The following is a 26,945-nucleotide window of genomic DNA, read 5'->3' as shown; positions in this document are numbered from 1 at the left end:
ACTTGGTAATCCACCAGCAGCCACTTGGTAATCCAGTAGCTCCAGCAGCTACCTGGTAATCCACCAGCAGCCACTTGGTAATTCACCACCAGCAGCCACTTGGTACTTCACCACCAGCAGCCACTTGGTACTTCACCACCAGCAGCAATTTGGTAATCCAGTAGCTCCAGCAGCTACCTGGTAATCCAGCAGCAGACACTTGGTAATCCAGTAGCTCCAGCAGCTACTTGGTAATTCAGCAGCGGCCCCCGCCTGCGCGCACACTCGGCTATTTACGGTAGCACGCCGCTGGCCGCACGGAGTGCGCGCGACGCCTCGCGGTGGGTGAGCTGAGCCGAGCCGAGCCTTGCTGCAGGGACCGAGCCCAGCGGACTCCGCCACCATGAGCGACATCAACGTGAAGAAACTGAAGGTGCCCGAGCTCAAGGACGAGCTGAAGCAGCGGGGCCTCAGCGTGCAGGGCCTGAAAGCCGAGCTCCAGGAGCGGCTGCAGGACGCGCTCGACAGCGAGGCCCAGGAGCCCGAGGAGGCCGAGCTGGGGGAAGGGGAAGGGCTGCAGGAAGCCGGCGAGAACGGCGAGGGAGAGGCCGGGGAGAACCTGGAGGAGCCGCCCGAGTCGGTGCTCGACGACGACGAGGAGGAGGAAGATGAGGAGGATCAAGAAGAGGAGGAGGAACCGCCACAGGCGGCGGCGGCCGGAGCAGCAGACAAAGCCGAGCCTGAGCCGTCGGGCCCGGGACTCAATGGCGCTCCTCGAGGGGAGCCGGCGGCTGCTAGGCCGCTGATCGAGCCGGCGGCCGCCGTAATCGCAGCAGCAGGAGGAACAGCCGCCCAAGCCGGCGGGGAGCCCAACCCGCCTCCCAGCGCTAACCAGGCCGCGGCCCAGCCCGCCCGAGGGGGAGGGGAAACCACCGCCAACCAGGAGGAGGAGGCCGCCGCCGAGAGCGGCGACTCGGAAGCCGAGCCCAAAAGAGCCGAAAGCGGCCTCGGCGAAGAGGAGGAGGAGGAGAACGGGATGGCGGAGGAGCCCGAGGCCCAGGCCGCGCTCGCCAAGCCGCAGGAGGGAGCGGGAGGAGAGGAGACAATGGAGCTGGGGGACAGCGAGGCGCGGGATCCGCCGGCCGCTCAGAAACAGAAACAGCAGCAGCAGGCGGCCGCCCCGGCCCCCCAGCACTCCAGTAAAGGTGGGGCCCCCCCCGGGGGAAGGGACAGAAGCCTGGGGCTTGATTTATTCTCATTTCTCTCTCTCTCTCCCCCCCCCCCCCCCCGGACTTTAAGGCGCTCTTTTTTTTCCCCTCCTCCCCCCCCCTTTTTCAAACGGTAAATGTGGGCCTCAGGGCCGCCACTTCCGGCGGCGCGCCTCGCCTCCATTGGGCCCAGGCTGCTGGCTGGGCGCGCGTGTTCGACATGGAGACAAGGTGAGGGGGGAGGGAGAGCAGCAATAAAAGGAGGCCTGGAGATGGATGGGAAAATTGGGGTGGGGGGGGGATGAATGTGGAGCAAGGGTCAGCAGAAGAGAGAAAATGGAGGAGAGATTGGAAAGCAAAATGGAGTAGGAAAGGGAGTGAGCAAACTCTCCTGGGAGGGGAGGGGAGGGGGGAATTGGCATGTGAGAACAAAAATAACTTTGCAACAGCTTTTTTTGCATTTTTATATAGCGTCTTTTAACATAACCTAGAAAAATCATTCCCAAGACATAATCCACCTCCACCCAAATGAAGCATAAATCCATAGTGTACTTGGCCATGTCAGAAGATGTAGATTGAGGGTGTTGGTTGCATGTAGATAACATCCCTTCTACACCAGATCTGTAGCCAACTCCAATAAATAGGTCAGATGTGCCGACCTTCCCCTTCTGCACCCATGCTGGAGGCCTCTAAGCTGATTTCTAGGATAAAAACGGACAATGCTGGAAATACTTAGCAGATCAGGCAGCATCTATGGAGAGAGAGAGTAACAGTTAACGTTTCAGGTCGCTGGCCTTTCATCAGATAAGGCATTTGTATGATGGTTTTGTTGGAGGATGGGCAGAGGTGGTCAGTATTGAATGGTGGAAGTAGGTCCCTGTGATGGAGTGGACACAGCGTCAGAAGCTGAAACTTGGTTGAACAGGACACAGGTTGCAAAGACTGATTCGGTCTGAGACGGTGTTCAGGGAGTCTGTGGCAATAGTAGAGGTTTGTGGTTGGGGGGGCGGGGGGGTTAAGACGCTAGCTTCCATCTTCCCCTTGTTTAGCCAAATCCTGGATATCATCCAAGCAGCATTGGAGGGAGTGGGAGAAGTGGTGGAGAGGTAAAGCTGGCTGTTAGTGCCATACATGTGGAATATGATCCTATATGTGTGGGTGATGTTGCATGGAGATAAGTTCTAGGTTTAGGGCCAAGATTGAGTTCTTGGCAGTTCCAGAGCTGACATGGGGTTGGGAAGAGAAGCCACTGATAGATATGCCCTGGGTTCCATATAGATGAGGATGGAGCCATGCAAAGTCAGTCCCACAGAGCTAGACAACAAAGCAAAGGCATTGGAGTGGTGTGCTTGACCATGTCAGAAGCTGTAGATTGAGGATGCTGGTTGCAAGTAGAAAATGAGTACCAATACAGTCTCTATAGAGCTGCAGCACAAATATGCCAAGTAGTTCAGGTTTAAACCCCAAGATAGCAAAATTTGTATTTGTTTAAAAAAAAGAGTAATCTTTGGCCTAATAGTTTTCAATCTTGTTTCTAACCCTGCTTAACATTCTGCTAGATGGGTGTTTATCTAAAAGTCCAGGTATGTTCATTCCACTTAAAAATATTAGACTATATTTTTTTTAAAAGTAGATAATTTCATGCTAACTGCTCCTGAACTGGGAATTATCAGCAAAGTTCCCTCACCGGCGGCAATTAACACCTAACTGAGCTCAGGGCATATCTATTTAAATTATACTTCGTGGTCTTAATTGCATCTCAGCAGCAGAATGATAGACTATGGAATCACAATATAACAGCCCTGTCATTGTAAAGCAGCATGGCATGCTACGTACTATGAGCAATGCCACGGGAGAGCCATTCATAAACAATTTAGCTGCTACAGTAAGTGTGTGTGTGATGACACTGGCTGTCAAATTATAATTTGGAAATACAGCTGAGATCAAAGTGGACGCTTTTCCATCCGAGAAAAGGCTGCTGCATCAATCAAAAGCTGAGTTTGCTCTGTGCCCAGATTTGAAGAAACAAGCAATATTTAAGATGGCTGTTTTGCTAGTATGCGAAGAATGCAGTTATAAGGCTACGTTACAGTAGACTTCTGATCAGTCATTGCAATATCGATTTGCAGCCAGCTGCATCTTGTTTATGCTGCTTGGCTGCGAATCCAATTCTCTGGGACGAAGATAGCTGCTCACTGCTTATGCACAGAGCTCTATTCGGGCTGGTCTATTTTGAGTGTTTGAGAGCTTTCAGGTTCAAAGAAAAACTTGTCTATGAAATGCCCAGGTGGTCTAGTTGTACTCTCGTGTATTATCAAGCCCATGTGGTGTAAGTCTTGAGAGGGTCTCCCATAGTTTTACTCCATTCTGGGCAGGTTGCTTCTTGTGAGCCAGCATTTGAACTTGGCTGCAGTGGCTGTTATATGAGACTTCTATACTACAGTAGAGATCTAAATCAGCTAACCTTTTTATGTTTAAAGTTTAAAAAGCATTACTTCTAAATCTCAACTAATCAGTCTGAAGTGGAAATGCTCATTGTGTTGTTGAGTTTAGTGAGTTGTCCACATGTTCTCTTGGACCATTTTTGCATTACTTTGGTTGCAATTAAAAAATAAAAAATTAAAAAAAATAAGGACCAAAAATCAACCAACAATTTAGTGTGTCCCAAATTGGGCTAGATGCAGCAGTTTTTGGAGTAGATTTCATTTTGTGGTGAACTTTTTAAAAGTATTAAAATGTAACCTGGTTGGTCGATCTGACAGTAACCTGCCTTTAAATAGCATTGTGATGCTTACCATGCTCTTCCCCTGCCCCTGCCCCCACCCCCACCCTAAAATTTACTTACTGCTTTTGGTGCTCTACTAATACTGAACAGTTTAAACTGGGCAGCTGGTCTCAAGCTAACAGCAGGACTTGCTTATTAACGGCCGAGAATTATTTTTGGAAGCAGCTTTGTGTCCCATTTCAATCTCCCAATGACCGAGCTGTCCTATTTATGCCGCAGGGGTGTTTCGTCAGCCCGTTTCCACCGAGGAATAAAGTAGCGAGGGAGGAAACTATTCCAAATGCAAGTATTCTGTGAAATACTTCGGCTGCATTCACAAAATAACTAGCATCTGTGCAGAAACGGTTTCATTTTGTACTGATGCTGTGTTTATAGTGTAAATGCTGTCTGAAGCTGGAGTCCAGGCCAGGAGCAGGCAGTCTGCTGCTTTGCACTGATGCTAAACTTGTGGCATGAATGCACAGTAAATTAGCACCTTGGGTTCCTCTATATTAATGTTGGTGCAAACTGTAACATTGTATTAAAAAAATTACAAATGCATGGGGATTTAGTGGTGCACTGGGTCACTTCTGGAGCAAAGGCTAAAATCTGAAAATGACAGTGGATGAAAGTCTCTCTTCTGCAACTATAACATGAATTTGGGCAGTTTTAAACCTTTTCCTGTATGGGCCCACGGTGCTAATCTGTCCCTAAATCAGGATTCTAATTCAGAGATATCGGTGTGTCTGGTCTAGGAATCGATGGGTGAGGAGTCATGTTGGTACAGTTGAGGTTGATCTGAGACATATAGTTTCTGCAAAGGGAACTTCTCTAAGTGACTCGTTGGTACTGATTTGACATCCCCCATCAGCAGAGTGGAGGTGATGAGCTCTGCACGATTGTGTGGGGTGGGAGGGAGGAGGTCTGTGGAGGGTGGCACTGGAGAACTGCCTTTGGCTGGTTTTTATTTTAAATAATGGCATGGTACTTGCAGTGAGCTGATCCAAAAAAAAGACTTTGTTGAAAAGTTCTCATGTGCAGTAAAACAAGAATTTGTAGTTAAGCAGTGGTAACAATTGAGCTGTTTAGAAGGGCTGTGCTGAATGTTTACCAGATAGCTGGCTGTGTAGAAAATTCAAGATGCATAACTTAATCCTTTCAATGAGAAGTAGTGTTCTAATGGAAAGGTTCTGTTTATGAATAATCCAGTTCATGGGTTAAATATCCTCTAAATTGCAGAAGAGTATTACAGTGGTTAACATTAAGCCAATAAATTCTTCTGTAATTGTGTGCACGTTGCAGAAATTTGCTTTGCAAGAGTGAAACTTAAAAGGCCATTTATACTTTTTCCCCCTGTAGTGTGAACAATGATTTAGCTCCGTGTAGTAACCTGAAATGTATTTAAAGGAAGCACATTGACGTCCTAGTGAATTACATGGGTGATACTTTAACTGTTCCAAATGAGGTCAATCGTGAAATACCCATATTTATGAATTATGTTCATGTTTAATTTCCTTACATAGTTTATACATAAATTGTATGTTGATCTCTTCACCCCTCCCCCAGTTTAGTGGATCACTGAGGTCTGAAATCGTTGTAATCTTGCTTTTGGAGCCAATATTGGTCAGTTTGTAACCTGCTTTCCTTTGTAGGAAAAGAGAGCCAGGTTGAACAGACAGCTGATAAGAGTAAAGAGCAAAATCGCAGAGGCGTCAAGAGACCTCATGAAGACCATGGACGTGGCTACTATGAGTATATCGAAGAAAACAAATATCGGCGGTATGATTAACTATATATTATCAGTTCATAGTAATTTGCTACTGTTTAATGCCAAGCTATTAACCAGTATGTATGGCTGTTTCCAGGTCTAAGTCTCCCCAACCACCTGTGGAAGAAGATGAGGAGGAGTTTGATGATACTGTAGTTGCCCTGGATACATGTAAGTGATCTTAAGTAAATCTGGTAGCACGTGCATTCTAAAAATGGGATCAGTTGGGAATTTGAATTACAGGAAACTTTGTGTTATCCGGAGGCTAAGTGTCCGGCAAGCTCGAGCCACCGGCAAAAATCAGGAGCCGTTTTGTTAGATTTTTTTTCATCTCGTGGCTTTTTTTCCCCCCAACAGTCAGGCTCTGGAAAGTCTCTCTGAAGCTGTTGCTAAGCTACAGAGACGCTTCCAAGGTACGGGCCGACTGTTTAGAAGCTGTTGCTAAGCAACAGTGTTTGTTGTCAGATACGGAGATGAAAAGCTCCGTATGCTTCAACATTAACGCTGGTGTGTCCGGCAGTTTTGAGGGAACTGCAACAGCTTGGTCCCGTCGGTGCCGGATAGCACAAAGTTTCCTGTACCAGGAACTTGTGAAGAATTGCTGCTGATGTCAAATGTTGCAGATATGATCGACCTAAAGACCACACCATCCACAGAACTCCCCACAATGAGACATGATGCAGCCACCTACTACTGTTGTGGCACCTCCCCAAGTCATGCAGTTTCCTGGGAGAGGCAAAAAAATCAGAGGCCTATTTAGGAAAAACTCTTGGGGAAATTCTTCTCCTAGGGCAATCGCACAAGCTCCAGGAAATTCTTGTAACCCCTGGCTCTATTCCCAGCCACTTTGTAATTTGCATCCCTATATATATTTGTTCCAGAGGATGATGCCTCTCAGAGAGAAATGTTTAATGTCGTTGAACCTGCCTATGTATTTCAAACGCATGCCCTAACTCCTGCCATCTCTCTGTATCTAAAATAATGTATGCAGTTGGATAGAATCAAGTCTGTTCATTTCTCATATCTACTTCTGAGCCTGCATTTCTCCAAAGAAAGTAACTGAGCCTATCCTGATTACCCAGAGCCCCAAGCCTGGGTAGCATTGGTCACCCTCCTGTATCTAACCCAGACCCCAACTCTTCCCCAGCATGTTTGAAGACTTGAACAGACATATCCCTCAGCTTAATGTAGTAACTTTATATTGTACATTCCCAACCATTTGATCTGAAACAGTATTCGCTTATCCATTGACCTCATTACATTACCTGTGAATCTACATTACCTGTGAACCTTCAATGACTTATCAACTATGACCCCCTCCCCCAGGTCCCTATACTGTTCCATTACCCATTGTACAACTCACGCTAGACTGCCATCATTCATTAATTTGGTCACTTCCTCGGTCACGTTAGTGGGGCAGGGCCTCTGTTTCCTTAAGCCATGCTGGGGTTCTCTAGTAATTGCTGACCTCTCCAGCTGATCATAACATCCAACATCTTTCCTACAGCGAACGTCAAACTAATAGATCCATAATTCCTAGTTTCTGATTTCTCGCCCTTCTTAAATATTGGAACCACATAACTCCCTTCAGTCAATTGGAACTAGCCTAGGCCTCGGAACTCTTAAACAGATGAACACATGGCTTGCATAACAGATCTTGTGTCCTTTAGCTCTCTGGGTACATGGCATCAAGTCCAGTCGCCTGATCAGCCACGGGTGTCTTAATCTAAGACCATTTCTGGATCAAATTTAGAAGCACATAAATGGCATGTTCTTATTGTTTTCAACAGTGAAAGCATGCAAGGTGTTCATTTACATTTCAGGCATATCCTTGTCCTCAAAGCTAACCTGCCCCGCTAAGTCTCTAAGGACCATTTCTTGGCTTCTGGCATATCCAAAGAAGGGTCTGCGATTGCTACTATAGCGGTCCACAATCCTTGGCCTTTCTAATGACATGGCATGCTTTTAATTCAGCAAACAGCTCATTCTTCACGGCTAAAAATGTCCTGGAATTTTGCCATAATTATAGTAATGTTCATGACAGATGTCATCTGTCAACACAGTATTAGTTATGGGGAGACAATGCATGTTAAAGTTACAGCATTCACTTTTTAGCATTCACTTTTTAAAAAGTTTTTTTCCAATTCAAATTCTGGAAGTAAAAATGTATTTTTCCCTTCATAGCCGTAGGATAAGCGTTCTCTGACTCCCTGTGGTATGTTCAGCTTTTTGAGCATGCCACATACACAGGGAAGGGGAATGAGAGAGTAAATAAAACAGTTCACAAGTTCTTACTGGTTTGTTACCAAGTGTCGCAGGCTTTTGATGGGTGATGTTTATTGCAATACCATAAAGAAGGGAGGACAAGATGGGGTGGGGGTGGAGTTCTAATGTATGATATATTGTGTGCTGGGGCATGTGTGCAGGTTAGTAATCATCGCTCATGATAAAAGTTTATAGGAAAGCTGGGTTTCACTTTCTCTCCACTAGCTCATTTCTGCTCCTCCACCCAAGCATAAGCTTGTGACTTAATATAATTTAGTCAGTTAGTTTCCTTGTTAGTCGTCTCATCTGGCATCCATTTTAATATGTTATTAAAAAGACTTATTGTAGCTAAGTTAATTATTTATTGGGAAAAATCCCTTGGTCTTGCAGCATAGTTCAACTGATTTTAAAGCAGTATAAAGTGTGGCAATTAAAAAAAAAAAAAAAAACTGCTTTAAAAAAATGTCCTTTCAGTTTGTCTAATGCCACAATGATTGCGTAACAGTATTTAGCCTTGGATGGAGAAGGAAATTAGTGTCTACCATCCTTGTGTGGGTGTTAAAAATATCTGGAGCCCGAGAGTTGTTAATACTCTAGAGCTCCAGTCTATTTTGGTGCCGTTTAGTCCCTGAAAAGATAGATGTTACCAAATCAAAATGTTCTTGTCGTTAGTCCCTCTGCTGTACTGATTCCATTGTAAAATAAGCAGCATAATATTAGTTAGTACAGATCACCTTTTTATGTGATTTTAGGTTCAGTTTGCCTCCCTTTTGTCTTGTTACACTGTAGTTTCTATTCCGTGATCTGGTACTGTAGTTGATTATTTGCTTAGTTGATGCGTAACGTTATCTTCAGTTTGTGTTCCAGTGGGAAATGTCCCCGTTGTGTTAAATACACACATGCTTGTCAGTGTGTACTAGCAATGGGCTTCCTATTATGCTAGGTAGCTTGTACTCACAGGTGCCATATTCTTTTACAGACAACTGCGATTTGCACTTTAAGATCAATAGAGATCGTTTTGGCGCGATGCCCCTGACTATGGAAGGATTTGCCTACCTCTGGGCTGGAGGAAGAGCTTCCTACGGAGCTAACACAGGCAAAATCTGCTTTGAAATGAAGGTAAATGTCTGATGTAATTTTGTAAGCAATTTTTTTTTAAGTCACCAAAATTATGATAGTATTACCTTGGCTTTAACATTTGTCTCAACAGGTAACTGAGAAGATACCAGTTAAGCATTTGCCACCAGATCAGATTGACCCACATGAAGTGAGGATTGGCTGGTCGCTGGCTTCCTACAGCATGTTACTTGGTGAGTTTATTTTCAACTTTCTCTTTTCCTCCCCCCGGCCCCTGCTCCCAATCCTTTACTCCACCCCCTCTATCTCTTCACCCACTAATAGAGGTGAAAATGCACAACCATTTCTGTTGAGGGTGCCTGATTTGTATTAAAATGCCATTTCCTTCTCCATCCAAGGCTTAAACATTGCTCACCTGTTGGGTGTGTAGTAAGCCAGTTGAATGTGACTTGCTAACGTGTGATTTTTTTGATGGAGTATTGGGAAGGGAGAGGTTTTATGGTGGAGTTTACAGCAGCTTACTTGCTAGTCACCATGTGGCAGTGGACTTGGAACTATGTTGCAATGGCTTCATTGGTGCTTTTCAAAAATGGAGCCACATGCTGAATCTAATAATGATTATTTTGTGAAAAGATAAACAGTGTTGCAGAACGTTGTGTTTCCCATTATGTAGACAATTTGATTACATCGGGATTTTTTTGTTAGTGTTTCTGATTTTTTAAAAATCCCCAAGTGATGGTTGTGGGTAGTACAATATGTTAGACACTCTTCTTTCACTTGTGAGTTAGCAGGCTCTTTTGGGGGGGGGGGGGGGGGGTGTACTGTGAAATGATGGGCAGTTTCAATCCAGTACTAAGTGGGATGTGCAGCATAGAATTGCCCCATATTTGACATTAATTGTTCATAGGCCACACCGAGGGAGGTGGAACATGTCCTGGTGTCGTGAAGAAAGCTGTTCTTTAGATGGGGTTATAGTACATTGTTGGAGCAGGATAGAGCGATGTTTGCAGTCCATCTAACTATGTTATATCTAATCTGGGAGTACTTGATACTCCGTGCTAAAAATGGGAATACAAACACTTAACATTTCTCATTGATGAACACACCAATGACGGCAAAATAGGGCAAGCAGGGAGCCTGAGATTTGGAGAACAGCATGTGGCTGAGTGCAAGACTTTATACTTTGTATTTTTTTTTAATTTTCTTGCCATTTTGAGGGCTAGTTCTAGTTTGCTTTGACACAAAAAAGCTAACCTGAATAATACCTGCTGGGAACTCTCAGCACGGAGATCCCTCGCCTAATGAAAATAAGTCGAATTGTGTGTCCTCTAGTTTTGTTGTGCAGTACTCGATTGCAGGCAATGTTGTGTTGGTATTTCTACTTCCCAGATGGCTTGGTTGGTAAAGGCAGTGTGTGACTGAGCAACATAGACCAGAGGATTCAAGGTCCGAGTCTCAGTCTGCACTGAGTTAGCTGGTGTCAGGTGCTCCAATTTGGTTTTAATGTCCTAGGCCGAAGGTGGATTTCCACAAAAAAAAAATCGAACTTGAGTTTCTGCTTGTGATTGGAATCCAGTGACATCTGCTGCAGCGTGCAGGTTTGTGAACGTTCGGTGAGGTGGTTGTGATGCCACCTGGTGAGCTTTTCGGTGTCTCGGCTCAAGCAAAGAATGTCTGCTTGCTCGGTGGACTGAGCCCTGGTAAGTGTGCATATCTTCAAGAAAAGCAAATTGGGAGGTTGCTTGCTGTGGTTAATACAGGAAACATATTTATATGGGAAAGAAACACTGAAGGAGGAAAAAGAAATAGAGACAGTGAATTAGCACAACTTAGTCTCGCACTATAAAATGTTTGTATTAAATAATATGGGTCATATATCAGGTTGTAAAGAACACTTTAAAACAAATTCAACGTGCATTCTATTGGTTAAATGATTTGTAACCTGTGTGCATCTAAAAAACATTAGTGGGTCATTCAACACCTAAAGTTTGAGGGGCTTCTGGTTTCTCAAATTTTTAAAACCTGATATGACCCATATTACTTAATGCACAAATGTTTTATAGTGTGAGACAGTGTGCTATGCCAACTCTTGTATCTTAATTCTCTGCCTCTATTTCCCCATAACTAGTGAGACATTTGGATATTTCGGGCATTCGTCGTTCCCTTGATTTGGAGGTTAGATTTATAGCTACTGGGAACATTTGCCAGACTTTGAGTCTTGTAGAATATTGAGCCTGAGGACTTTCACAATGATCACTAGGACCCTGTTCCTTTTTTTTTCATTTAATACTCTTCGGAGCATCTCTGATGTCTTCGGTGTGCTTGTGTACTTTTTAGGCAAATAATTACAGCGCAGCAACAAAGTAATGTTGCAAATCACCATACATTAATCAAATGTGCAGCCAACCCTACAGAGACCATACCTGAGTCCCAGGACACGCAGAGTTTTCTTTGTTCTGTCTAATTGGTTTCACCGATGCAGCGTTGTTGATATTCTTTGACCTTTTGTGTTTAAGCGATCGCATTCTTTAGAATTCTTTCGCTTAGAAATCAGCCCTCATCAACATAATTTTTTGGTGAATTTTTCCTGATATTTCTGAGTTACCCAGTCTCTCTAAATCATGCCGTCCCAGGCCAAGTATAGGACAGCAAGATGCTTTCTATTCTAATAGCTTATTCCTGGTTTTGTTTGTTCTTTTCCTATCCTTCCCTTTGTTTGATAGTTCTTTGCTATTATGGTCTCCCTAACTGTCTCTCCGCCGCAACAGTTTCACCTTTATCAGTATTTGACCCAGAAAATCTTTGTGCACAGATCACATGGATAATCAATTAGTAGATTTCCTATTTCCACACTTTTTATCATCTGTGCACATGTAGATTGCCTGCTCTCCTTTCAAAAGCAACACTCGAGTTTACATACGTTGTGTTGTATAATTACCCCAGATGGGATTTCACCATAGACGTCCCACCTTTCATAAACTGCCAATGTAACAGCATTTCCACCTCTTCACATGAGGCATTCCGCCTTGGTCTGCCCAACAATGCAGTTTTATCCAGCTATCGGCATGGTCTCCGAGTGTGCTCCTGAAACCAAGCGGTGGTCCAGTGTTCTCGAGGGTTTCTGGCCCAAAGCACCGTCGTGAAGATAGCATGTGACCCGAGACCCTTTGAAAGTTTATCACTTAAGGGGGTAAAACTGCCACTTCTGCGGGAGGAAAGGAGAATTTTACGGCAATCCTGGAACATTCTCTCTCCTTTCTGCCCATTTCAGGTCCTTCCCGTCAGTTTGGGGTATCGGCTGTAGCTCCATGCTCCTGTTGCCTCCACGAAGCTGCGTTTACACAATGCCTGCGATGGGTTTTCATTTATGTACATTTGCATACACGTGGGAATAATTTGTGTGCTTGAATAACTTGTGCACAATTAAGTGGTGACATGAAATGTTGAGGGATGTCTTCATTACGCTTTACTAAAATTAGGAGCATAGGAATTGCTGGACGAAGAAAGACCAAGGTCTATCTAGTTCGCCTTCTACCGTCCTGATAGTTGCATGATGCAACGATTCTGATAACTCTGGGATGACTGGCCACTTGTGTGCTTTATCTTGTATTCAGTGTACCTAACCACTGCCTCCCATTCTTGCTTTACACCAATTGTAATGCGATTCAAATCGTAACCAGTTCTAATGAGAGGTCTACTCCCAAAGGGTAAACCTGCCTTTTCTCTACTGAGTGGCCCGTGTATTTCCAGCGTTGCTGCCATTTTATTTTCTTTCCAATAGTTTTTTTGTTGGGATACTGTTTGTTGCTCTCTAACTTACACAGCATTGGTTGCTTGAGGGGTCTAAATCATATAAAACTCTCTTGCTTTCAGGGGAAGAAGAACTTTCCATTGGGTACTCCGGAAACGGAGCAAAATGTTCGAATTGCAAGTCCGAAGAGTATGGTGAAAAATTTGGGGAGAATGATGTGATTGGTTGCTTTCTTGTAAGTTAACTGTTTATCGGGAATCTCGCCATCGGGACCAACAAAAGATTCCCATTTGCATTGTATTGTTTTATTCCACCGTTTCCGCTGTGTTTTCAAATCTTAAAATGGGTAGAAATAACATTGGGTGACAAAGGGTGGCAGAGGCAGAAACTCGCATCACATTTAAAAAGCACTTGGATGTGCGCTTGAAGAGCCGTAACCTACAGGGCTGCGGACCTAGTGCTGGGAAGTGGGATTAGGCTGGGTAGCTCTTTTCTGACCGGCACGGACATGATGCGCTGAATGGCCTCCTTCTGTGTCGTAATTTTTCTATGATTCTATGGCTTGAAGGGATCGACGAACCCGCTCATTTGACTGCCAATTTACCATTAGTAGATGGTGATAAATTGAAAGATGATTCAGTGTCCACTTTATTATTTTATTTAGTTAGCTTCTTCACATTGGGTTCAGTAATCCTTCTATGCCAATGATGTCATTTTTATCAGGGTGCAAGGTCTTAAAATTAATAAATGAATTGGATTTTATTTAAAAGGAAATCCCCAAAATATATGGGCGGTTATTCGTGGAAGGAGCTTTTTAAAAATGTCTACTTGCACGTATACTTAACATCAAGAACTGAGCATTACAGGTCCTAAACCTGAGATCGACGTTTCACAGTGAGGATCAGTAATCCAGTCAGGATTTTTTTGATGATGCCATTTTAATACATTCTCGGATTTATAGAAAATCAGGGTGATTTTTAATCCTGCGTTTGGTATAATGATTGACAGATCTCGTGGCCAGTGTTCCCTCTTAATTTTTTGGGGGGTGCGCAGCCCATTCAAATTTCTACCCATGCACGGATTTTCCATTTAAAAGCCGCGGAGCGACCTGCGCGGGACTGGCCGCACAGCTTAACCGGGACATTGTTCACGGCACAGCATGGGTATTAAATAATGGGTGGCAGAATTTGTTCTGCAGTAGCTGTGGACTGCAGTCAGTCCACTTGAATTTTGCTCTCTGCAGGAAGCTCTGCCAGCGCTCCCAACATTATTTTGTGTGTTTTTTGTTACAGAACTTTGATGCTGATGAAATTGAAGTCTCTTACTCCAAGAACGGTCAGGATCTGGGTGTTGCATTTAAGATTGGGAAAGACAATCTCGCTGACAGAGCCTTGTTTCCGCATGTTCTGTGTCACAATTGTGCAGTCGAGTTTAATTTTGGACAGATGGAGACTCCATACTTTCCTGTACCTGAAGGCTTCACCTTCATTCAGCAAGTCTCATTGGAGGAGCGTGTACGAGGGCCAAAGGGACCCAAAACCAAAGCAGAATGTGAAGTATGTGTGATATTTTAAAATCATTGATTTTTAGATATTGGTGCAAAAGTAGTAGGCTATTGAGCCCCTCAAGCCTACTCTATTAGATCACGGCTGACTTTGTACCTCAACTCCATTTACCTTACCTGCCTTTGTTCCAGATCTCTTGATACCCTTACCTAACAAATCTACTCAATGTTGAAAAGTAGCAAGAGCTGTTTCATACGTAGGGTTTCCATTTTCTACAATATCTGACATACAAGTTTCCCCTGTGTTTAAAACATGGTTAGATTCCACACCTGATACTGCAATGCTCCATTTAAAAAGTTACTGTTCTCTTAACCCACCCTAGATATATCTAATATATTAAATGTCTCCTATATACAGTAGCACACTTGTACTTCCTTTCTCACCTAGATGTTGCACTTCAGAAGTCACTGAGTAATGCCATGTGTGTATGTTAGAAACTATAGTGAAATATAGAAGTGTGACAGATTCGCAATGCAAAGTGAAGTCTGCAATAAATATTTTATTAACTATCAACAATAACAATTATTAGTGATCAGTTTAGATGGGGATATTTGAATTAGTCTGTAATTATGTTGTTTGTTGACTGGTTGGTTTGTTTTAGGTTTTGATGATGGTTGGCTTGCCTGGGACTGGTAAATCAGTATGGGTTTCGAAGCATGCAGCAGAGTACCCGGGCAAATATAACATTTTGGGGACAAACAACATCATGGATATAATGAAGGTGAGATACTTGAGAAACTTACCTTTTTGATGTGCGTGGGTGCAAATAAAATAAGATTGATTGCATAAGAATTGAATTGTTCCTGACCAAACCAGATTTACATCGCTGTTTGTTTATGATGTCTCCCAGATGCACCTCAAAGTGCTATGAGTATGAATTACTTTTCTTTTGAACTGTAAAGATGTATGTATTAGCATGTATATGCGCGCACTTCCAATCCAACTTTGGTTGTGTTTTTTTTTGTCACGCTTTTATTCCATAATTTAACATTGAAACTGCCTATCTAAACACTTAATGGAAATCCTGTATGTAAACCGTTGCCTGTAACAATGTAGTTGCACCCTACGGCAAGTAGGTGGCACTATTGAGTTTCTCTGTTCCCATATCTATTCCTCGACTGGGCAATTTACTAGTGTTAGGAAAAGAAATGGATTAACCTAAAGCACAAGGAAAGGATTCTACTGTGGCAGTTGGATGCTTAGTGTAGAGGAAATGAATAAGTTGTTTTACCACAGAATGCCTGCAATGGTTTATTTGTAAAATGGCACCACAAACTAAATGGCAACTGTACAAATGTCAATAATGGTGTTCATGCATATCAGCACAAACATAGAAAAGTGCTATGGAATGTGCGCGAGTAAAAATTCTTGTAAACAACAAAAGCTTACCATGGCCTTTCCAGGAAAGAATCTATGAACAGATTAAAACCATCTTTTCAAGAATGTTTGGTCTTAATTTACATAGAAGATAGGAGCAGGAGTAGGCCATTCAATGCGATCATGGCTGATCATCCAAATTCAGTACCCTGTCCCTGCTTTCTCCCCATATCCCTTGATCCCTTTAGCCATAAGAAATATATCCAACTCCTTGAATATATTTAATGAATTGGCCTCTACTGCCTTCTGTGGTAGAGAATTCCACAGGTTCACCACTCTCTGGGTGAAGAAATTCCTCCTCATTTCTGTCCTAAATGGCTTGCCCCTTATCCTTAGACTGTGACCCCTGGTTCTGGACTCCCCGACCATCGGGAACATCCTTTCTGCATCTAGTCTGTCCAGTTCTGTCAGAATTTTATAAGTTTCAATGAGATCCCCTCTCATTCTTCTAAACTCCAGCGAGTATAAGCCCAGTCGACCCAATCTCTCCTCATACGTCATTCCTGCCATCCCAGGTATCAGCCTGGTGAATCTTCGCTGCACTCCTTCCATGGCAAGAACATCCTTCCTCAGATAAGGCGACCAAAACTGCACACAATACTCGATGTGGTCTCACCAAGGTCCTGTACAACTGCAGCAAGACATCCTTGTTCCTGTACTCAAACCCTCTCGCTACAAAGGCCAACATACCATTTGCCGTCTTAACCGCCTGCTGCACGTGCATGCTTACAATATTCTTGGATGCTTTCTGTTCAACTTCTGCACCCTATTTCAGGTATTGAGCTTCAAACGTCAAAAGACTGACAGAGGTAAACTAACTACATTGATTCAGCAAGCTACACAGTGTTTGAGCAAGTTTATTGAGATTGCAGCTCGCAAGAAGCGCAACTATATTCTTGATCAGGTATGTGGGAAATTGATTTTTCCCTAATTTAACACATTGAATTGATATGTCCATCTGACTGGTTGTATAATTATTTTTGTACCTGTATATGGTCTATGAAATAGGTCAGAGTGTTTGGGAGACAAAAGGATAGAATTAGGGCCACAGTTTTATATATTTAAAGAAATTTATATTGGAGTACAGATTAGAGATAGGACACTTAAGTTCTCGCTAAATAGGAAAACAATCAAATAACCCAGTATAATTGCACTTTCGTTCCTTATTGTAGCCGTTCCTCTTTGTAATATGTTTGCTGTAATGAATCGTATACTTAATGCACAATAACTAGTGCTGTCTATCCGCTATGCTGGGCTTAATTTAAGAAAGATGGAATGCTGTGAAAGAATGGGAGGGGCGGGGGTGCCTGGATATCTCAAATGAGAAGCACAGTTTTTTTTTCAAAAAAAACTTTTAATTTTCTTGTGTAGACAAATGTGTGTGCAGCTGCACAGAGAAGGAAGATGTGCCTGTTCGCAGGCTTCCAGCGTAAAGCGGTTGTCATTTGCCCATCAGATGAAGAATATAAGGAGCGTTCAAAGAAGAAAGCAGAGGAAGAGGGAAAGGATGTCCCAGAGCATGCTGTTCTGAAAATGAAAGGTGTAGATCCAATTTGAGTGCAACTCTGGTCTTGCCTTGATCAGGTTTCTTTGGAAGCTAGAACACCTAGTCTTATTCTATATGGTTTGGATGTGTTGGTGGTACAACAGTGCACCTATTAATCACCTGGTATTTTTACCAAACCTTTTAAAAGTATAGTTTCCCCTTTTGGATTTTTTTCATATATATACTGGTAACCTATTACATTGGATCTTTTGGCCTTTCTGATCCATAGAAAACAATATTAGTAAAGTGTAATTTTAGAGATTTATTTAACTCGAGTGTTTTATTTGCCTGCTATAAAACTAAAATGTTTTGTGCCTTTGATTTTAAAAAAAAGTCTTGCTTCGGAAGTGATCTTATAGTTATATAAGCTACTCTGATGCAATACAGCTATTCACAAATGGTTTATTTTACTCAAACTTGTAATTTTGGTCTAGTGTGATATTTTATAAGCCAACACTTTCACATTGACACAAAGTAGTTTCTGATGTGCCGGGATAAGAATCCGGTCAGTGTTCTGACTGCTAGGATATTGTGTCTCATTACTTGGGCTGCACACTGGTGTAATTCCAACGTAAAAAAAAAACAAAAAATCCCAGAATACTCCCTTTTGATGTGAACTTCATAAATTTATTTCTCAAATGTTTTTAAAGTTGGTGTCCTTTGTCACTGAGCTCAGTGTGAGGTGCAGCCTGGATCGAAGGAGGAGACGGAAAGGGTGCTTTCCTGGATTGTACAAGCTTCTGTTTGCGCTCCTCTGATACTTCAGTTGGTAAAATGCATTGCTCTGAGAAATGCAGATCAAGGTTATCCCATGTTTGATGCCAGATCTGTACCGTTGGCTGATCTTGGATAAATAATACTGCTGGAGTGGCTCTTGCACCTCCTTGGACCCTTGGTTTCTTGCCGCTGTTCAGTGAGTCCCTGCTGGAAAAAGGCATGCACGTGGACATTGGGTGAGTACAGAGCTCAGCTGTGATGCTTCCCACAGTTGAGTAGTCTATTTACACTCTGTCTAGCCTGACATGTGAAGAAAAGTGGCAAAGGACAGCTGGTGCTATGGAGCTGCTCTCCAGCATGAGTCGGAGAATGGGAAGCGAGGAAGGTTTTATTAAAAGGAATGGTGTCACGTGGCTGCAGTGCTCTGCTCCTCCAAGGAGGGTACTGTGGACGTGCAGACAAATTAAAGCAGAGATCTTCTACTGCACCGTGCAGATTCTTACTTTTGATGGTCTGTTTTTTCAAGGTATCTTCGCACTGCCCGAAGCGGGTGACTTTCTGGATGAGGTGAGCTACGCAGAACTGCAGAAGGAAGATGCTCAGAAATTGCTTGAGCAATACAAGGAGGAAAGTAAAACGGCCCTTCCACCAGAGAAAAAGCCCAATACCAATGCTGGGAAGAGAGGGATGAATCGGGGGCGAAGTGGTCAACGAGGCGGAATGAACCAGTACAACAGAGGTGGCCAGAGAGGAGGGCGTGGTGGATATCAGAACCGTGGGAATTATCGAGGCGGTAGGGGAATTGTATATATTTTTTAAGTTTGTACAAATGGATTGAGGTTCAGTTTCACCTGGGTGCTTTCTGTTGGCAAATGTCCTTCTTTCACAGTAACCCATGTACTCGCACTGGAGAAACTTAATCCTACAATCACTGCTGACCAGAAGTAATACTTGGAAGAAAATTTTGTGTGCAGTTTTATTTTATATAGCGTCGCTGGCCACTAGGTGTCTATGCTTTCTCCCCATCTCTTCTGAAGAGACGAACCTTTTGGGCTTTGGAGGATGCCAGGGGCACCAATGAAATCAGTGTTTTGTCCAAGTAGTCATGATTCTTGCGTGAGCCTTGACAAACTGCTAATAGGGTTGGGAGCATTGCAGCCAAAGCCCAATTTTGTTCTTGCCCGATTCCTGCAAGTACACGTGCAGCGAGAGATTGCTGGATACAGATCAGGAGCAGGAATCCTCATTAATTTCCCCTCCCGGATCTAGGAACTCCAACACCAATTGTGTAGCAGCTTTGGCAAAGATCCGAATTCGGCACAGATCAGACATCAAACGTGAGACCTGGCCAGTTTGTAGGGTTCAGCTGCTCACTGGATCAACTTGGTTATCTGTATGCCTTGGAGAAATACCTTCTGCAGGGAGCACATTTTCTGTAAACTGACTATTTCTCAAGGTTACCTTTTTATTATAGAATCGTAAGCACAGAAGGTGGCCATTTGGCCCATCATGCCTGCGCCAGCTCTTTGAAAGCACTGTCGCCTGCTCATTTCCCATAGCCCTTTGAAATTTCCCTTTCAAGTTTTTAATTGAAGTATTAAATAGAAATGAAATGTGATAACACCAAGACCCTCTGCCTTTTCTACACAGGTTCAAACCGTGGACAATATAATAGAAGAGGAAATCAACAGAATCGTGGCTATGCTCACAATCAACGCTTCAGTCCGATGGGAGGCTACAACAGGGGTGGTTTTCTCGAACGAGCCTCTTACAGTGGCAGAGGAGGTTCTTACAACCACAGGGGTGGTGCAGCAGACACCCACAGAGGTCCAGGCAGCAACCGAGGAGGCTATGGACAGGTAAAGTACAGATTTTGGGCTATTTGTCCCTAAAATAATTCGGTCTAGCGGCAAACTGTTTTTGAAACGCAAACTACCCAAGTCTTCTAAATTATTCTGTTCTGTAGGACCATAAATCTGTTTTGGGTACCAGTAAGCTCTTCAAAGTTTGTATCAAGCAAATACAGGAAACTCTCGTTTAAACGGCACCTAAATATCAAAAATTCTCTCTTAACCGGCAAAATTCATACTCCAAAAACAACACCTCAATAACCGGAAATGTTGCCGAGTCCGAGTCTCCCGCTGTGGCCGAGTTAGTCAGTGTGGGTAGTTCTCCAAACTGCCACTACTCAGCTTCTTGGCACTGTCAGAAGTCCGAACACCTCAATAACAGGAGTCTGACTGTTTGTTTAAAAATAGCCTCGGTAGATAACCCTCTTTGTCATCCAGAATTTTTAATCAACCGGCACCATCCTGGTCCCGTCAGTGCCGGATACCAGAGAGTTTCCCGTAGTTTGGCCAAGACCTCAGTTACTGACCAGTTATTTTTTTCTTCAGTTTTCCTTTTGGTCTTTCTCTCCAGTCTTTGCTTCCCTTGCCTGTTTCTTATTTTTGTTCACTGAATAACTGAGACTAGAAGGTAGGGACTCTCTTATTCTTCCCGCCAGTTGTATGTATTGCACAGTATTTCTTCCTCCTTACTGACTTTGTAATGCACAGTACGCATTCCTCTTTCCAGCTGTGTGCCTTGCACTGTAATTGGTCCTCCCACCCAGTGCCACCTCAAACATTGTCATGGTGGTTAACTTTAAGAATAAAGCTGTTCCTTTAAAGATAAAACTTTGAAATGGTGTCGCCATGAGGTTTGTTGCTGCCTTTATTTAACTATTTATTGGATATCCAAGCAGGATTGTGTGATGCTGCTTAGAAAGTGAGGGCTTGCAGAAAAACTGGGTTAGATTAGACTGTGGAAAATCCTTCCGCACTGTGGTTCATCCTTCAATGGGAATGAGAGAATTGTGTTGTTCACCATTGCTGTTGAAATGGAGCTGGCAATTAATGTATCTCTATGTATTCATTACACTACATTAGTCATTTCCGATCAAAGCCCCACAATACAATACCAAGGAAAACTGGTATTTCCTACTATTAATGACGCCTGTTCCCTTCAATCACAATGACTGGTGTAGCACGACAGGTAGCTGGGAAAACTCCAAATGGTGCAACTGAACAGTGCAATATGCATTACTGTGGATACACCTTGAGTTTTAGGGGGCAAGTAGAAAACTGCAAACCTGTCTCTTGACTAAAACGCTTTTTTTTTGTGACAGAATTTCAGGGGCAGGGGAAATCGTGGCTATAACCAAGGCTACAGAAATGAAAACTACAACCTAGGTCAGGGCTACAAACAGAACTGGAACCGTCAGCAGCAGGCGGTAAGTGACCAGACAGTCCAAGACGGTGAACAGCAGACACCGCGCGTTTACCTGCAGCCCTGCAAAAGCTGTTTCAGACAGTGACTGTTCCATTGATGGATCGTGATGTGCAGCTTTCTGGGCTAAAACTGTTCTTTTTACAGGTGTCTGTCAAGCGCTGTTGCTGAATTTGGTATCTGCTTAGTATACTTTAAAAGCACGGCGTCATCTGCAGGTTTTCTGCCTCTTCAAAACTTTTTTTAAAAACTAAATGACGACCTGATATCAAACTAGGGTGGAACATGGTGAGGGTGAGTGCTGATAAGATAATTGATGCAGAAGGGGGTTGCTGTTTAGCCGTATTGCAATAGAGTTTAAAAGGGAATTGGGTGCTCGAATAATAAAGATTATGGAGGATCTTGAAGCAGCTTAGAGTGGGAAGATTGATGCGCAAAAGTGGGACATGCCGTCCGGTAGCCTCTGGTGAAAAGATTACTGGTAATGATTTAGTATTTCAATTTTAAACCCGGTTCCTTGTAATGAGAGAATCTCCGGACTGAAGCAGCAACTTCTAAAATGGATTTTGATGGTGAAATACTTCTTTGCTGCAAGATATAGTCATCCTGACATTGCTAATGCATTCATTTTTTGATAAACAAATGAATAAATTGTTGCTTCAATACTATTGCGTTTGCTGAAGCTACTAGACTATCCCTGGATAGATGTCATACTTTTCATAGTCTGCTGCTGCTAGGTGTGGAGGTCCTCTTGGGATGGTACCCTAGGAACAGTCATTTTGTGTAGAAGGTGGTCTCCAGTGTGTTAAGATAATGCAGTGTGTATTTGTATAGAACCTTATCACACCTCTCCAATGTCTCAAAGCATTTCACATACATTGAATTATTTTGAAGTGCGCTTACTGTTATACGGCCATTTTGTGCACAGCACCAAACATCAATGAGTTGAGTGACCCAGGTAGGCTCTTTTTAATGATCTAGTTGGGGGTGGTGGGGACTGTTGGCTAGGATGCAGAGAGAGCACCCTGCTCCTCTTTGAATAGCGCGGCATTAGATCTTTAATGTTGGTGGGGGGGGGGGGCTGTTGGACGTGACCATTGTTTCAAATCTCATCTGAAGGCTGGCACCTCGTAACAATGCAGCACTCCCTCAGTACTGCGCTAGAGCCTCGATTGAGCCCATGGCCATCCCTGACACTAATTAGGAAAGCGAACAATGGGCGGCTCAACCTCACAATGTCACCGGAAGGCTGCCTGTACAGAAAAAGCATGTTCCCTGGCTCTCTGCCGCGCAAAAGGTAGAAATGGAAGGGAACCCGGAGTGGTCATTTGGCACGTTTTTCATGCCATCTAGGGTTATGTGCACTTCATGATGCCACTCCTAGCTTAGTTATGCCCACTTTTTAAACTTAAAACCTTTCTGGATTTTTATTTTCAGAAAGGTGCAATTCTTTTGGGTTTTTTTCTGATTCTCACACGTTTTGTTTTGTTTCAAATGTTGCAGCGACTTCAACAGTTCTGGAGCCAGTACAGCAATCAGTATAACAAAGACTACTACTAGGATCTGCAGTGAGTGATCCAACAACGGTTTCACCGCAGCTGTAACTTCAACCAAGAGATGTCAACTTTTTTAATCTTGATTTTTAAACATTCCAAAACAAAGTGCCTGCAGGTCGTATTTGGAAGCTTTATCAATTAATTGATTTTTAAGTGTCTTTTATTTTTTTACATTTTAATTGTAATGTTTAGGTGGAATGTGGTGAACCTCCAATTTCTAGAGGATGAAAAACATTTTCAGTTTCTGCATTTTTTCTGTAAAATTTTATCAAATAAAAAACCCCCCCTGAACTTGTCCTTTTATGTGTGTTGCTCGTGTTTATTAATGAACCAGCGTGGTGATGGTTCCTGATTCTACTAATTTTAATACTTTCCTTCCCCTCCTCCCAATGGTGCAACCTAATGGACTTCCCTCCCCAGCCACTTTCAGTGATGACTCTTGAGGAAGGAAAAATTCCTGTGGCCAATTTCAGGCGAAACTCTGGGAAGTCCCCCCCAGTCTCTTTCCCCCCCCCCCCCCCCCCCCCCCAACAAAGTTAACCTGTAACGTAACCAGGTGAATTGAAAAGCCACCACCACCTGCTGTAGTGCTCTCCTCACTCCTAGGAACTTGTCGAGCCTCTTTTTATAAAATTTAAAAAAAAAACAGGGACTGAATTTAATGGTACCATATTGGCCAGAAGGGGGTTACTATTATTTAACATCTCCCCATGAAGTTGGTGGCTTGTGCTGGGCAGTGAACATGTGAATGTGGCTCGATCTAGCTCGGCTGTGATTCTTCCTACCATGGGGATTCTGACCAACTGATGTACACTCAACTGCCTGGGCTCAACACCTGAGGAATGGCCAGTTGAGTGAGGTACCAGAGGGCTTCTGTGGAATTACACCCCCAGCCTTATGAGGAGAAAACCAGGGTGGGGGAGTGGAAAAAAAATAAAATGAAAACCACCTAGCAACAATAATGGATGCTTGGAAGGTAGTTGTGATATTAACTGATTCTCTGAATATGTTCAGCTGTGAGTGAAGTGCCAGTCTACTGATGCCAGCCGAGCCCAGAGTAGAATTTGTAGCATTTTTATTCCCTCCTCTCTCAATATCTTGCTTCTGTATACTATAATACTAAATCTGCTTTCTTCACTGTTGCACTGTGCTACTTAAATGTAGACAGGGGAATATGTTCATAGGTTGCATCAACAAAGCTGCTCACAGGAGGTGATTGCAGAGTGGTTTCTGTTATGCCTTGATGTGATAGTGATATTAACTCCAGAGCACACCTGAAGCAAAAGCTTGAGTCCACATCTAGTAGGCAGTCTTATCCGGGTCTGGTGTTGCACCAAATGAACTCCAGCTTGTTGGACCCTGGGATCTTCATAAATGCTTTGATTCTTGAGCTTGGCTGAGTGGCAGCTGTCTGAGAGATTGCTGCGTCGTTCGAGATGCTGTGTTTTCGCCTTGCTCAGGTGGACAAAAGACCTCTACTCTTTGAAGAGCAGTAGAGTTCTGGTGTCCTTGCAGCTTAGCTTGTCATTTATCTCATTGCTGTTTGTGGGAGCTTGCTGTGTACAAATTGGCTTCCAAGGCTTTGTATTTAAAAATGACTCCACTGCCAAAGCAATTCTGAAGCACTTTGGGCCGCCTTGAGGACTTGAAAGGCACTCTATAAATGCAAGCTTGTTCTTTTGAGAGAAGCAAAGTGTCATTCCTAACCCAAAATTCACAACCCAGGCTACATACAGAGCTCAGTACATCGAGCAATTGGTAATGTAGCTCAGCTGTCCGTGGCTGATTATTCATAATTTGAACAGTCGTGTTTCGCTCATATTGAGGCTATTAACCTGTTGAGAATTGCTAGCAGACGCTCGGCGGCGGGGGGGGGGGGGGAAACAGGTTACGTTCCAAGTGTTTTAATTCTACTTTCATAACCTGTGAGAAAACAATTGGGCTCAGCTATGATGTCTCCCATGATTGGTTAACTTAACCATCTAGGTTCGCGCATGAATGACTGTTACTTGGGTAGGCCACCTGTGAATAGGCCCAATTAAGGAGACAATGGGAGGCGGGTAATCGTTACATAAGTACCTTTGCTCCCCTTTTGCGAAATATAATTGCAAGGCTTGTGGGTACTTCTGTCTGAACTCGGCGATTAATTTGGCTCCGTCTATGGGGAACTTAAAGCAACAAGGAAGACGATGAATTATCTTAAAGCATAAATAACAGAAAATGCTGGAAAAACTCAGCAGGCCAGGCAACATCCGGGGAGAGAAATTAGAGTTGACGTTTCGGGTCAAAACCCTTTTTCAAAACTGGAAAGGAAATGAAATAGATCGAAAGGAGGGCTGGGGAGGGAACAAAAGAAGTGAATAGACGTTATTTCGGATTTCCAGCATCTGCAGTATTTTGCTATCGTATCTTAAAGCATAGTTGCATAAGCATTTGATTTGAAAGGTTGTATTTTAAAATAAAGTCCATGTGGGGGAAAAGAGGTGGTCTGATCAACTAAATCAAGTTCCTTAATAATTACTTCAGAATTTTGTTTGGCTGACAACTATCCAGCCCTGGAAGAAATATGAGGCAATGTCTCTCGGCTGTTGACCCTTTTAACAAGATTCAAGATCATTTTATTGCCATATGTAACTAGTACAATGGAATGCTTACTCCCCACTCACTCCCACAATACAAGCATATAAATATAAAAGCAAAAAATAAAAACAAATTTAAATAAAAACAATAAGCAAATAAGCAGAAAGTATAGCAATAACAGTCCAAGTTGCAGGATATGATGAATAGTGCAAAAAAGCCTCAATTACCACTGGAAATAATAGTAATGTAATATGATAAATATATGGTAATATAAGTATAATATATATATTTACATAAACATGAATGTAGAGTAAGGGTTTACACCTAAATCATTCATTGATCTTTTCAGGTGCTGCGTATTTCCTGATTTTTTTTTTTCCTGATTTCCAGCTTTTTTTTTTAAAAATCACCTAAACTGTTTAAAATCAAATTTGCCAAAAATTATTTTTTCCCTAAATAAGGTTTGCTTGCACAATAATAAATCATTGAGAAAATAAATGGTAGTGGAAGTATTGACTTGTAACTTACAACAGACAGATCACATGGGGCATTGCTTAAAGGTTTAGATAGAAATTTTACAATTTTAAAACCATAGAAGCGCTGAAAGTAAACTCTTTCCTCCCCATTACCCTTACAAAAACCCACTTAAATAAATGCGAGGTTATCCACTTTGGTGGCAAAAACAGGAAGGCAGATTATTAACTGAACCGCAGTAGATTGGGAGAAGGGGAAGTGCAACGAGACCTGGGTGTCCTTGTGCACCAGTTACTGAAGGTAAGCATGCAGGTGCAGCAGGCGGTTAAGAAGGCAAAGGGTATGTTGGCCTTCGTAGCGAGAGGATTTGAGTACAGGAACAAGGATGTCTTGCTGCAGTTGTACAGGGCCTTGGTGAGACCACACCTTGAGTATTGTGTGCAGTTTTCGTCGCCTTATCTGAGGAAGGATGTTCTTGCCATGGAGGGAGTGCAGCGAAGATTCACCAGACTGATACCTGGGATGGCAGGAATGATGTATGAGGAGAGATTGGGTCGATTGGGCTTATACTCGCTGGAGTTTAGAAGAATGAGGGGATCTCATTGAAACTTATAAAATTCTAACAGGACTGGACAGACTGGATGCAGGAAGGATGTTCCTGATGGCCGGGGAGTCCAGAACCAGTGGTCTAAGGATAAGGGGTAAGCCATTTAGGACAGAGATGAGGAATTTCTTCACCCAGAGAGTGGTGAACCTGTGGAATTCTCTACCACAGAAGGCAGCGGAGGCCAATTCATTAAATATATTCAAGAAGGAGTTGGATATATTTTTTAAGGCTAAAGGGATCAAGGGACATGGGGAGAAGGCAGGGACAGGGTACTGAATTTGGATGCTCAGCCATGATCTCATTGAATGGCGGAGCAGGCTCGAGGGGCTGAATGGCCTACTCCTGCTCCTATCTTCTGTGTTAAGCAAAAAATCCCAGATTATTACTTTGAGCTATACTAATACTGCACTGCATTAGTGAGGGAGCGCTGCACTGCTGGAG

At 43.2% G+C, this 26,945-nt stretch overlaps 1 protein-coding gene across 1 annotated transcript; it reads left to right on the top strand.

Moving 5' to 3' along the window:
• The first annotated feature begins 295 nt into the window (after window positions 1-295).
• On the top strand, window positions 296-23,140 carry hnrnpua (heterogeneous nuclear ribonucleoprotein Ua). The gene is made up of 14 exons (XM_085979785.1): window positions 296-1,184; window positions 5,604-5,730; window positions 5,817-5,890; window positions 8,964-9,103; window positions 9,195-9,294; window positions 12,935-13,047; window positions 14,105-14,368; window positions 14,979-15,098; window positions 16,530-16,658; window positions 17,126-17,294; window positions 18,544-18,810; window positions 19,668-19,876; window positions 21,187-21,291; window positions 22,791-23,140. The coding sequence occupies exons 1-14, from the start codon at window positions 383-385 to the stop codon at window positions 22,845-22,847; spliced, it is 2,676 nt and encodes an 891-aa protein (XP_085835911.1). The 5' UTR covers window positions 296-382; the 3' UTR covers window positions 22,848-23,140.
• Window positions 23,141-26,945: the final 3,805 nt, after the last annotated feature.

The sequence above is a fragment of the Somniosus microcephalus genome, chromosome 3 (assembly GCF_052327205.1).
Source record: "Somniosus microcephalus isolate GS21.2 chromosome 3, FLI_Smic_1.0, whole genome shotgun sequence".
Lineage (NCBI taxonomy): Eukaryota > Metazoa > Chordata > Chondrichthyes > Squaliformes > Somniosidae > Somniosus > Somniosus microcephalus.
The sequence above is the reverse complement of the archived record's forward strand: the minus strand, read 5'-3'. Positions and strand labels throughout refer to the sequence as shown.